The 13,972-nt window shown below is 39.4% G+C and overlaps 2 protein-coding genes across 2 annotated transcripts; one reads left to right on the top strand and one right to left on the bottom strand.

Annotated features, from left to right (window-relative positions):
- Positions 1 to 2,412: 2,412 nt before the first annotated feature.
- On the bottom strand, positions 2,413 to 9,013 carry LOC126855288 (toll-like receptor 7). Its single transcript, XM_050602773.1, has one exon. It carries the CDS (start codon positions 8,227 to 8,229, stop codon positions 3,925 to 3,927), a length of 4,305 nt encoding a protein of 1,434 aa, XP_050458730.1. The 5' UTR covers positions 8,230 to 9,013; the 3' UTR covers positions 2,413 to 3,924.
- A 1,377-nt stretch (positions 9,014 to 10,390) lies between these two features.
- On the top strand, positions 10,391 to 13,604 carry LOC126855324 (adipocyte plasma membrane-associated protein Hemomucin-like). Its single transcript, XM_050602870.1, has 3 exons — positions 10,391 to 10,612; positions 11,748 to 12,101; positions 12,377 to 13,604. The coding sequence occupies exons 1-3, from the start codon at positions 10,549 to 10,551 to the stop codon at positions 12,469 to 12,471; spliced, it is 513 nt and encodes a 170-aa protein (XP_050458827.1). The 5' UTR covers positions 10,391 to 10,548; the 3' UTR covers positions 12,472 to 13,604.
- Positions 13,605 to 13,972: the final 368 nt, after the last annotated feature.

Here is a 13,972-nt window from a genome sequence, read left to right as displayed (position 1 = left end):
TGCAAATGCTTGCAATATAAGAACAAATTGATCAAAGAGAGAATTTTCGAAAAAATTCTCCGAGTTCGAATAAAATTTCATGATAATTCCCTGATTTTTTAAAATAAGAGCGAAATCCCTGAGAATATCAGATTTTCTAGGTTTTTCCAGAGAGTAGACACCCTGTCAAATAATGAAAAAATGCTAACAACGCATTAAAAATTGAGAGATAATTATATTTCAGATTTGAAAATATATAACTTTTTGCGCGCGACTTGTTTGTCGGATGTGGATCCGATATTAACGGAAAAAAGGCCTTGTTGGATACAATGAAAGCCTATCGCGAGACGGTGGAAATCGAGACGATCATCGAGATATACCGCAAGGATTGAGATCATAGAGGCGATCCTATAACCAGCATAGATCTGAGATCGCGGTGCGGCCGGCAGCTACGCGCTGCAAAATAATTACAGCCGTCCTCTTACATTCCATAGCAAGGCGGGCAAACTGGTTCCGAGCCGCGGCCACTTTGCTCTAGGATACGGAGAGATCCGCGGAGAGGAAACCATATTTCTTTAAGTATCATGTATGTGTTTTTCGCGTTTACCGCCATGCGTGCACCCACGACAGCAATCGCGATGATACTTTGCACTATCTAGATTTCAATGCTAATTGCGCGTTAGTGTATTTTTTCTTGACAAAACTAGTGCTGCATTTCCTCTGAAAAATCGAGAAAAATATTTTTTATATTTTTAATATAAAAAAAATTTTTTTCATATTTTTAGCGTAAAAATATTTTTTATATTTTTAAAGCTAAATTTATTATTTTTTTAACGTTAAACATCACAATTTTTAAAAATTTTGTTTGTTCATTATCACATAAATTGAGACATTTCATTGAAATAGATGAGCGAAGAGTCAATTGACACACATAAATTTATCGTTGGAGGAAAATCCATTTCAAAATTAAATTATATAATTATCGGAAGAATAAGATGTGCGCGTGTCAAGTTTAATTCATCACTTTTAATAATTCCGACCTCTATAAAAAGATTTTCCGATATAAAGTTTTACAGCTAGACTCTTGTTTCTTTCTCTCTCCCTTTCTCAGAATCTCTAAAGGGAGAAATACACTGCATAAAATATCATTGGTTAAAACGAAACTGCAGATTGCAGGTGAATCTTCGACAACCCGTATATGCGCGATATCCCCGGTGTTTACACTCGGTCGCGGAAAGATTTTGCAAACAACAGAAATACACACCACCGCGGGTATGGGCCGCTATGGCGGTAGTAGGCGCATTAATAATGTAAGTGTGCAGATGGTGTGCAGTGAGTGCGCGGCGCCGTTGACTAGGATCAATGTTCCGTTTGCGATCTATATAGCCAGTACGCGGCCGCGCGCCGCGATATATAGGTAACGATAGAGAGAGAGAGAGAGAGAGAGAGAGAGAAATATAGTGTATGTGTATGAAACAACACGGTTGCACACATCGCTCTCTCTCTCTCTCTCTTTCCCGTGCTCGTATAATGCATTTGCGCGAATATTTTAACCAATCGTAGCGCGAAATTTCCATATGGAAATGAGTTCTTTTTCTTCTTTTCTTTCTTTCCTTCTCTCTCGATCGATTTGAATTTGATCGCAGCTCGAGTCACGGGGAAAAAAAAAACAACAAGCTTGTTCCTTTGAAGAAAAGACATTCTTTGCAAAATTCCATGTGTTCCTTGTATTTTCGCGTAAACTCTGTTGCTGTACTTATATAATTATTGTAGAAAGCTCTTAAAGTATATTTTAGAAATTTTTTTATAGTTCGGGACAAAAGACTATCTATAATTTTATGTGCCAAAAACGAGGTAAATGTAAGGCAAAAATATATATTTTGTCATATCAATAATCCGATATTTAAATTAGAATAATGAATTAATTTCGTAAAATTAGATCGTTTTAATTCATTAACTTATTTTCAAATGTGCCATATTGGTTTGTTACTACATGCTCGTCTGTATGCAAACTAATTTAATGCAAATATATTACGAATAACAAAATTCTCCATCTCTCTTGATACAATGCTATGTTAAAATTGGAGATTAAAGCTGGATTGTTATATAATTGTTATATTTATCTAGCTTTATTTATCACGTACGTATCTCTTTTTTGTACACAAACATCTTCTGTCTATAAGCAGCACATTTAAAATTTATAAATATAACTGTAACTTTGCAAATCTTTTCTGCATTATAATATCTTAATACATTCGTAAGAGTCTTTGTTGTTTCATTTTAATTTTAATGACATATTAAATTATATATAGAATTTTGACCCGAATATATTCAGTGTTGATTTAGAGATTGAAAAGTTAAATGTAAGTTTTGATGCATTATAATCAGTATTCTACGAGATATGTTAGGCATATATTGCGAAGATATAAATAATAACGTATTTTATAAATTTATTCACATGGTTTAAATAAATCAAGTATACAGTTAAGAGAGTTTCACGACACATGCGCAAATGTTTGCACGCTCTGCTCTCGATGGATCGCGGGGCGCATGGCTCTCGCTTTTCTTTCTCACTCTTTTATTCCTGACCCTCTCTTTCACGCGAGAAACAGTATCTTACACGAGGCGCAGCAATAAAGGGTGTGTATTCAATATACATATTTACATATCGTACAACATTACTTTTTCTCATTTTTCTTTCGCGGACATATAAAATTACAAAAAGTCATTCATTTAATCGAAAATTCAGAATCCAAGCTAGCATCATGATCCTATTACGCTGCGAAATGTGACACATGCCAGTATTACATGTATGTATTTACACACACACACACACTCAATGTACATTGTACGTACATTATATATACAGATGTACATTGCATAGTAGCGTATTTACACTTCGGTAAGTAGAAGTAAGTATTTACACACGAGAGTGAAATCCACCGCGAAAGGGACAGCTTGATGATTTATATAATACACGATCACGCTAGATGAGATTTTTGCGCGCACTCGCGCTCTATCGCTTGCTGAAAAGTCATCGAATATGATAAACAAGATGTCTCCATTTTTGGTTTTATAATTAACGTTTTATCTTTATCCATATAAATTTCAAATTGATCTGTAGTCTTAGAAAAATTACAAATTTCATTTTTAATATTCTATGTCAAATAGAGAAGAACAAAAGATTGTTTATCTTAAGTGATCGTTCAAAATAAATTAAGTATAATAATATAATAATAATATAAAAGAGAAATGACATATCAAAATAAATACGAGATAAGAAATTGAACTGCGGCACTCATTGAACCTTTCCTCATTTTACGCTTTTAATTCAAAGAAATTTTCAATTCACAATAGAATATAATTGTATTATATAACTTACAAGTTATATCAACATTTTTGTTATGAAAAAATTAATTATATGAGATGTCATTTCGAAATTCGCAATTATTCCGAGGATGCACGTAGGCGTGGGAGATTTTATTACGTTAAACAGAGCGAAGGAAGACAGAGGAAGAAGTAACAAAAAAAAAAGAAAAAACAGAAAGAGCCAGAAGAAAAATGCGTCAATCACATTACGGTGACAGAAAAGAATAAAAGTTGTCGCGTATTAAACAAATAAACGTCAAATAAATAAATGGGCGATTCGTTATCACACTTCCAAAGTCTTCACAGATAATTACGATACGTAGACACTCTGTCCCTCTCCCTTCGCGACAATGTTTCTAAGCTATATACACGCGTCTCGCGGGGATTTGTGGCTCGATACGCGCCCAGCGTCTTCGAGAATTCATAGTCTGTCTGAAATCGCAGATCGATGATTGAAGTCGCGATAACAATGCCACGATCGAATCACGAGCGCAAGATTTAGCACAACCTTTCGAGAACAAGCTATAACGACTGCCTCATCGTTATGGCGGTCAAATTGGCGATACGATGACAAAGCTAAACTAAATAGGCCTGTCCGGAGGAAGGTGGGGGTGGCGATGGCGGCGGTTGCTGCTGCCTCCAGGCGGTCCTCTCCAGGGTGGAATAGTCCGAGTCGATGGACGAGTATATATGCTCGGATAGTGGTCTCCTATGGTCTTCGCCGATACCGGTATTAGATGTAGCAGTAGCAGTCGCGATGAGATTACCGGCCGGCACCGCGTCTCGATAAGTGTGATTGACTGTCAGCCTAGGTTGCGCCGGCGACGACAAAAGCGGCTGCGGTGGAGGCTGCTGTTGTTGTTGTTGCGATAATATGGGAGAAAGCGGGGCACCGCACGAGTAAGCGGGTGGTGCGTGTTGCAGCATCAGCGCTGAAGAGGCGTCCTTGAAGAGCGCGGCGCGTTGACCGCCGCGCAAAGTCGAAACGCCACTCTTCTCGAGGCTGCCGATACCGCCATCGAGTGTATAGGTGTTGATGTTACGTTTGTAAACCAACGGCGAGGATTTGCTTTCAACGGATACATCACCAGCGGTGACAGCAGTGACAGTAGTTGTATTAGCGGCGATAATGGCGGCGGTCGTGGACGGCGGTATGGCATACCTCAATCGTTCCCAAAATCTTTTCTCACCCCATGTAAGTATGAGTGCCGCACTTCTCAGGTAAGGTCGTAATTCAGGATCGCGTTCGATCTCAATGCCGACGTGACCGGCCTGTACAATGATCAGCTGAGAGGCACGGCCGCGCAAAGCCTCGTGCAATGCCGCGCGAAACTCGAAACGCGACCATTCGGTCTGAAGGAAGTCACGAGTCAGTACGATCAACACACGTCGGGATGCGTCTACTGCCTCGAGGACCGCGGGGGCGGGCGCGGAAGCACGCAGAATGCAAGGCAAGTCTCGGTGATGGAGACAGAGTCTCAGATTGGCGGAGCCGTGTTCCAGCTCAACTGCCAACGATCGCACCACAAAGTCTTCGTCATTCGGACTGTAACAAACGTAGCAATCGTACACTCGATCGCGATCGGCGTCGCAGCAGCCCGCAGCCATAGCAGCCGCGGAACTCAGCCCCGCTGTTGTCACGACAGTCTTGCCAGGTTTGGCGCGCAAGAAACGCAATCCGTACTTGGAGTATGCCCAGGCACCGACAGGTTCACGAAACACGAAGGCAAGTACTATGATCACTAAAAGAACGAGAACAGCCGAAAGAGTGGCAGCCACCAAAGGCAGATAGTCCGACACCATGATACTCTCGATTACACCGCCCTGAGAGAAGTAGTCCGAACAAGCGGTCTCATTAACGTTGAGACGACGTCGATAGGCCGTTTGTCTGGCATCGCCGCCATAGTAACACCATACATCGCTGGCATCGATGACTTTATGCGCATTGTCCGACACCCAGGAGGACAACTCTTGCAGAAACTTGCAACGGCAAGACCATGGGTTGCCGCCTAATGACAGCTCGACCAATCGGGTGTTGAGAGTGACCTGCCATACGGGAAAGGTCACCAATCGATTGCCGTGCAATCTGAGGATCTCAAGCGATCGAAGAGGCAGAAACGTAAGATTTCCGATAAAGCCGATCGCATTGTTTTGCAAATAGAGCTCGCGCAAGTGTGACAATCGCTCAAACTCGAAGCCTTTGAGCTCGCGTATCCGATTATCTTCGAGATGGAGAATTTGCAAGTTGTTGAGACCGTTGAATGTACGATTCTGGATGGATTCGATGCCACTGGCGTTTACGTATAGCACGCGCATGTTCTTGCGACCGATGAACGCGTGATTTTGCAACTCTCGTAATACATTGCCATCTAGGTATACTTCAGTGGCGTCCATCGGTATCCTACGTGGAATTTCCTCGACTCCGAGACCTGAGCAATCGACCGCGTTCGTGTTCCACGTGCGATCGTTGTAGCACTTGCAACCGGCTGGACAGGTCATCTCGCAGTCGCAGGCGTCAAAATCGCAGCAGTGACACAGAGCAAAGCAGTGTGCCTCGTAGCGGCAGAGAAATTGCTCCGAGCGAGCGCTCGAGGCTGGTATAATGGCGACTCCCCGCGGCCCGGAAGTACGACACATAGCGTTGTCGAGGTCCATGACACGCGGATACTCCCTCGTCGAAGTCTGATTGTTGATGGCTGGCAGCCAGTCCATCGAGCAGTTACAATTGAACGGATTGCCTCCGATGTAGAACTCTGGCAAGGGTTTATTCTCCGGCACCTTGGTCAGCAGCAACGATGTCAATTCCATCGTCTCGATCATGTTGGCATACATATCCACCCGGGTGAGATTCACTTTGTCGGCAAACGTATTGGGCCGTACAATACTAATGTAATTATTGTTGATAAATAATAATTCAACGCTGTCCGGCACGGATAACGGCGAAAGTTCGGTAATACGATTATGACTGGCATCTAGTGTTCGGACCTTGGAATCGCGAATCTTGTAATAATTACCGAGGCTCTCGATAAAATTGCCGTGAATGTCAAGCCACTTGAGATTGCCCGGTATGAAAGCATAATCAAACCATTCTATGTGATTTTCCGATAAATTTAACAGCAGCAGGCTAGTGATACTGGTGAATACCCCGTTGATGTCCGATAGAAAATTGCCATCGAGTCGAATAGCCTCGAGTTTAATGTTACGTTCAAACGCATGCCTCTCCACGTGTTGCACCTTGTTACGGGCCAGATTGAGGATCTGCAAATTCGGCAGATCCCAAAGCATGCCGCGCGTTAGATTGCCAATGTCGTTACCGATCAAACGGAGACCGGTGAGTTGGTGGAGATTGCGAAAAGAGCCGTTGTGAAACTCGTTGATCCGGTTCTCACCTAAGTCCAGAGTCTTGAGGAAGGTGAGATCGCGTAATGCGTCCGGGACAGCAGTAAGCTCGTTACCGCTTAAATCCAATTCCTTGAGATCGGAACAATTGCGAAACGCGACGGTGTCGATGTTCGTGATTGAATTCCCCGACATGGTCAGCCGATTTAGAACGAAGAGACCGTTAAAAAGCTGCGCTCCCACGGTGTGTAGTTTGTTGTCGGACAACTCGAGCGTGTGCAGATTGTAGAGCGGCAGAAAGGCGTTGCTTTCGATACGATCAATCGAATTGTTGCGTAGATCGAGGATTTGCAAGAAGAACAGGTCCTTGAACATACGGGCGTCGATGTGCGTCAGTTGATTGTACGACAAATCGAGCACAATGAGGCGAATTAGGCCGAGAAAAGTAGTCTCGTCGACGCGATCGCTGCCGAGGCGATTGTTGGCAAGATTTAAAACTAATAGCTGCTCGAGACGAGTAAAAACGCCCCGCGGCAAGTCGCGTAGTCCATTGTGCGCCAGGTGTATTTCTCGCAGGTCACGCGTGCTGGCGAACAGACCCTCAGGCAAGGAGTCTAGGATATTGTGGCTGGCGTTGAAGGTCCGCAGCACTGTAAGTCCATCCAGGGTGTTTTTGCCGATCTCGGCGATCACGTTCCGTTGCAAGTGCAGCTCTTGCAATTGTCGTAGGCTCAACAGCGGCCCGTCCTCGGACAGACGTTGGAGCTCGTTGCGCGATAGATCCAAAATCCGGACGTCGGCGCGGCAGGACTCGGCGTCAATACCGCGCACTTTTAGACCGATGTCACCGACATCGCGAATACGATTACCGGTGAGATTGAGAGTCTGCAAGTTATCCAATTCGCAAAGTAGACTGGGTGGCAACGCTAGCACATTACTTTCGACAATTTCGAGAGTATGAAGTTCGCGAAGACCTAGAAGAGAACGTGGCGCGAACTCTAAATATCTAGCGGCTCCCCAAGCAGCATTAAAGGTTTGTACGACGAGTCGCTTGAGCTCGAGTAGAGGCTGAAATGCACCGTTTGGTATCCGTAATACTTTGCAACCGTGGACATGCAATTCGTGCAGGCCAGCGAGTCGCTGCCAGCTCTGCGCGTTCAGACTACTCTCGAAATGATGTACGTCGCTGCAACGAATTCGCAATCTGAGCGCGCCGTCCAATGACGGCGCTAGAGCGACGATCGCCGTGGGGTCCAGCACACGAAGGGCACAGTCCGCCGAACGAGTGTCGTTACCAGCCTCATTAGTCCACCGACAGGAAGCCGCGACCGGACCCGGATGCGTTGACAGCAGCAGCAGTAGTAGCGGCAGCGTCGTCGCGAGTAGGCGGCGCAACGGCGTGGCCGCACTTGCCAACGACGACGGTGACGACGACGACAACGGCGACGACAACGACCACGCTGTCCTCGTCATCGTCGTTATTATCGTAGTCGTCGCCGTCGTCATCGCCGTCGTGACGACACCATCTGTTGTCATCGTCATATCGCGCCGCGTAATTTAAGTTCCTTTTCACAAGAAACTCCTTTGCCGCTACCTCTTTGCTTTCGACGTTAACGTCGAGTCGAAGGGCGCTCGTCAATCTTGGGGTGATCAGCAATTTTCTTTTTCTTTCATTCACGCAAGCGGCGTATGCATATACAACGAGTAATACACAACGGGGAACCGTATACGGCACAACGGAGAAGACGACGAAGCGACGAGGACGAGGACGAGGACGAGGACGAGGACGACGTCGAGGATTTGACACGCATGTCACATACACACGCGTAGCTTACGGAAGGGAGCGCGCGCGCGCGCGGGCGCGCGCTCACGCACCTCGTATCACGTATTAAACTCGGAGCGGCCCATTTCCCTCGCCCTTTATCCACGGGCTGGCCACCACCGTGAGCCACCTCGTTGTCGTTCCGGAAAATGATACACCGTCACACCCGTCACCCGTTTACTCGCAAAGTCCTCGTCACCCCTCGTGTTGTTTATTAGCAGTAGTGCTCGAGCTTTTCTCTTCTCGCTCGCAAAAAATATATCGTTATCGATATTCAACTCTGCGGGATAGCGGTGCGCGAGCGTTTCCGTTTTCCCGTAATCGCGTCGCGTAAATTAATCCTCAATTTTGTCCTCCACGATTTGGGCACGATGGCGAGAACGTTTTGCCGAAAACAAACTGATGAGCGAAAACAGGCTACATACGGGTACGAGCATTCAAAGCACTTGTGCTGCACTGTCGCACGCGCACTCACTTCGCATCGAGCACCAGCAGCACTGAATCCAGTCGTAAACGCCTGAGCGCGCATCATCGGCATTCTCAACCGTTGCGGCCACCATCCCTCTCCCCGCCCCTCCGACGATGCTTGAGGGCGCCACTTCCCTGCAGTTGCCGACGAAAATTGATGGAGCAGATCGAAAAGACGAAATTGACAGGATTCGAGACGTTATTCTGGAATATTTTTTCGAATAAAATAACCAAGAATCTTTTTTTTCGCTTTATTTATTAAATGTTTAAGAGTGAAGAGTCTATGAGGATCTCTATCGATGTAATATTCAACTATACTGATTAGTAATTCTAATTTTTAATTTTGTAACTTATATATATATATATATATATATATATATATATATATATATAGATAGACGATAGAGAGAGAGAGAGAGAGAGAGAGAGAGAGAGAATTACATCAAATCGTGACGATCGCAGTCAATATGCTTGCACGAGATAGATATTGTTACTATATTGTTACTATAATTCTTGATTTTGATTCTTTGGCCTAGTTTATATCGGTGTAAATTAAGTCTTTACCCCATATTCATAGTACATTTTTATAAAGATACAATCTGATTGGTTGAATGGAGTTTAAGGTCTGTTCATACATTTTTATATAAATGCACGATGCATAAAAAACAATCATTCTAGGAGAAAAGTATAATAATTTAATTAATTTTTTCATGCATATGTATAATGCATATTTGTCTGGAGAGGACCTTTTGGTATCAATTTTATAATTTAAGTGGATGAAAAAAATGAGTTTTGCAATTTGCGAATTTACTATCCAAACAATACACAATATTTATAAAATATGTACAAAATATTTATAATAATTATTTAAATATTTTATAAGTATTTATCAAAATATTTTATAAATAATTTTGTGATCTTAGATTTATAAAGATTATAAAGATTTATCATAAATATCATAAAAAATATTTATAAAAATATTGAGAAATATTTACAAAATATTACTAATAATATTTACAAAATATTACTAATAATATTTATTTTTTACTTGCCATCGATATTATATAAAATATTTAGTCTATATTTTAATAATATATCGAATAAGATTTTTATGATTTTTTTTCTTAATATATACAAAATATTTATAATATTTCAAAGAATAAATAATAAAAAATAAATATAAATATTTATAATAAATATTGTGTATTATTTGAGTAGGTTTGGACCAATGATGTTATAAATTTTCTAATAAATCGTTTATTTTTATAATTTTTACCCTCACTTGAATTACAAAATCGATACCATGAAACAATCTTGAAAATGAAAAAATGAACTATGAATCGAGCTTTTATTTAGGGATTATTGAATCGCATTTTTGGCACAATGCTCATCGCCATCTTGGTACCACATACCACACGCGGCAGGCAGCAGGCAGTCGCTGCTGAGTAGACGTAAGGCATAGTCGAGTAATACTAGTGGTTTGAATAATACGTATATATCATTGTCGCCTGTGCGTATTTTCACACGACACAAGAGAATTCCGTTTCCGCATTTTTTATCACGACTCCAAAATGAAGTTGGCTTGTATGATCTGCATGTTACTGGGCATAACGATTGGCTCGCTAGTATTAGCTGGTGAGGTTCTTTGATTCTTTGACATTAGCGCGATTGTGCAACACACACACATATATGTATATATAGTGCAACATGTGTGACACAGTGCGTAATAATGAATTTTGTGCGATAACGAATCAAAAGCAGCTCAGATTTTGTCGCGTGCAACGCCTATCCATGCTGTATTTATGATACATGTATGCTTTCTTTAAAAAACCGTAAAACTTTTCTTTTTTTTTTTTACTTGTTCGGAATTTCATCTACTTCCGATATGTCAAAAGATACATACATGTCTTCTGTTTTATGCAAAGAAGACTACAAGTGTAAGACTAAAATTTAAACAAATCACGGCGCGATTTTACCTCTCCGGTTTATTACGCATTCTCGATTTTCATATTTAGTCAAGGACTATGACGACGATAACGGCGGTGATTTCAAGCAGATTCTTGCCGTTATCGATTTTCCGCCGACCACCGGTCAAATCTTGCGGACTTGGCTACGTCGAATACGATAACGATCGACGTATGCGCGATGACGAGTTGTAATGCTTCGTCGTCAGAATAATATCGCGGCCATTAACGAGCGATATTGCACACATATTGCATCTATCTCGATCTTTTCTAATCTTGTATTTCGACGCGTTTATTTTCGAGAGGAATGTATAAATTGACAAAAGATTTGTCAAAAGAGAAATTATCACTTTTGGAGTAACATTTTTGAAATCATCAGGGAATGAAATTTAATGCTAATCCTCATTTTTGTTCTTTACACATCTATTCCCAATTATAAATATTTTGTAAATTTAAAGGAAATAAATTAAATTATTAATTGTAATTAATACTTGTATATTATTAATGCGTTGTGTACATATATTTGTACAAAATAGATGTGTGTAAAGAGATATCTACACACTGCTTACGCATTAGTTTATCATAAAGAGATAAATGATAATTTGAAAAACTTATTCACTGATTCATTATAGAGCAAATAGTTTTATGCGTTTCTTATTTATTGTAATTGAAACATGTAAGTTTCATTTGTAAAAAAAAAAATAATATGAGGGTTTTTCATGTAGATACTGCACAACTAACAACTAAGCCACAAATATCTATATTTATTCTTTATTAAATTCTTATATTTATTCTTTGCTAAACAGTGCCATTGACTGAACACAAAAATTACACAACAACTGCTGAGCCGACGAGTAATGCTACAACTACTAATGCTGTAACTACAGAATCTACAATTATACCTACATCCACTACAACTATATCTCCGACAACAACATCGACACCAACAGTTACTATTCCTACACCTACTACAACTACTAACGCTACTACTACTTCAAGTAAACCTACAACTCCAAGTGAACCTACAACTGTATCGCCGTTGACAACAAGCACCAATGCTACGACAACCGTATCTACTACACCTATAGTAAAAACAACACCGTACCCAATTACTCCATCACCTTCCAAGGATCGTCACTTTGATGGTTTAAGCTTTTTTGGTACGTAAGAGATAACTTTGCTTTAGTTATTCCTAGAGATTAATAAAAAATACAATTTTTAATAAGATAATATAATAAAACACTAGCAGACTTATATTAAATTCCATTGAGGAAATGGAAGCAACATACACATATCATATTTATAAGTATAGTAATGTTGTACAAAAGTTCTTTTTATAATATTTTTTTGCAATAATTTTTACCACTTGATTTATTAATTTAGTAGTAATTTATCGTATAATAATAAAGCAGTTGTGCACATGTTTTTATTGCAGGTGGCATTATTCTTGCTACATGTTTGATGGCGATTGCTGCGTTTTCGTGGAAATTCTATAGGCAATGCAATGAAAGAAACTACCGTACGCTGTGATAAGGTGCAAGGCTGTAATAACTTTTCGATAACTAAATATAGTTAATCGAATTAAGAACTACAAAACTTATTTTATTGTAATAATATTGCGTATTTTTATAACGCAGTTAAGTGTTGCGTGGTTTAAGTGCTCTTAGTAATGTGATGTGCAACCACGAATTCCGTTATAATTGCAGAAAATCAAGTATCACATTCATTCAAACTGATGTTTTTATTTGTATTTACGCATTTTATTAGTAGATGAAAGATTGCGACGAGGATAAGTTGCGCAAATAAAAGCGGGAAGAGAGAAAAGAGATGATGGAAAAATTGATAGGCGTATTAGATTTAATGACCAATCAAAAATATACTTTTCACGAGAGATAAAAGAGAAAGAGATTAGAAGATTTCTCTAAACATTATTTTACTTCTTATTAGTTTTGATTCAAACTCTGTGCTATTGTCGATAAAATGCAATTTGTATCTTTAATATATGGCACAATATGTATATAATAAAATCTCAGAATAAAGTTAACTTGAGAAATACATATATAAGAGATTGATACAAAATATCTTAGTGTAGAAACATTATTTTGTCGAATAGAAATAAATTTCAAAAACATTCCGTTTTCAGAGAGATGTATCGCGATGTATAAATACTGATATCGATTCATAATATGCATTGGGAAATAATGTGTACATCGAGTTGAGCTGCTATCGAGAATATTGGTAATTATATGATAACAATTGTACGACAGGTGCGAGCTGATAACTCCCTTCTTTTTATGCAGTATACATTTTTGTCATTGGTCTTATTTTTCCAAACAATAGTTCAACACGTATATAAATATTTGAATAATTTGAATGTATTCTGTAATCAAAATAAAATAGGTTTCTTTGTTCTGTTAGATTATATTTTTTGGTGTTATTTACAGCAAGGTTATGTTGTATATGCATAGATATATACATAGTAATGTATATATAATTATTTTATTTTTAAGTCGTATATAGTCATTAAGAAGGGAGAGAGTTTTGCCTTAAAATGATTTATTATTTACGCGTAAATAATCTACCATTATTTTAAGACAAAACTAATATTCTTTAAATTTTTTGTTATACTTATTCATAAAATAAAAAGTCTAAGTATTAAATGATTTCTTTTTAACATTCGCTTATGACTCCAACTAAAAAAATGAACTTTTCTTTTTAATGTATTTTCTTTTTTTTATACAAAATGTATTATTCAGACTATAAATCAATTTATCTTGTTTTTCATAAATCATGAAGAATACTATGAGATAATAATTGCTATATATATGTAAGAGTATTTTAATTGCGATATTATGCAAGCAATCTTACAAAACATTTTACATAAAAAAATCACATTTTTTATAATTTTATTGTATAATATGTTATATTCATATTTTAGGCAATGTTTATGCGGGTAAAATTTTAATTTTTTTCATCATAATTTGTTTCATCTTAATTTATTTTGTATTGATACAATATTGAAAAGACACAA

This window comes from Cataglyphis hispanica, chromosome 15 (assembly GCF_021464435.1).
Source record: "Cataglyphis hispanica isolate Lineage 1 chromosome 15, ULB_Chis1_1.0, whole genome shotgun sequence".
In the NCBI taxonomy this organism is placed as follows: domain Eukaryota; kingdom Metazoa; phylum Arthropoda; class Insecta; order Hymenoptera; family Formicidae; genus Cataglyphis; species Cataglyphis hispanica.
Note: the sequence above shows the minus strand (reverse complement) of the source record. Positions and strands in the feature narration are given on the sequence as shown.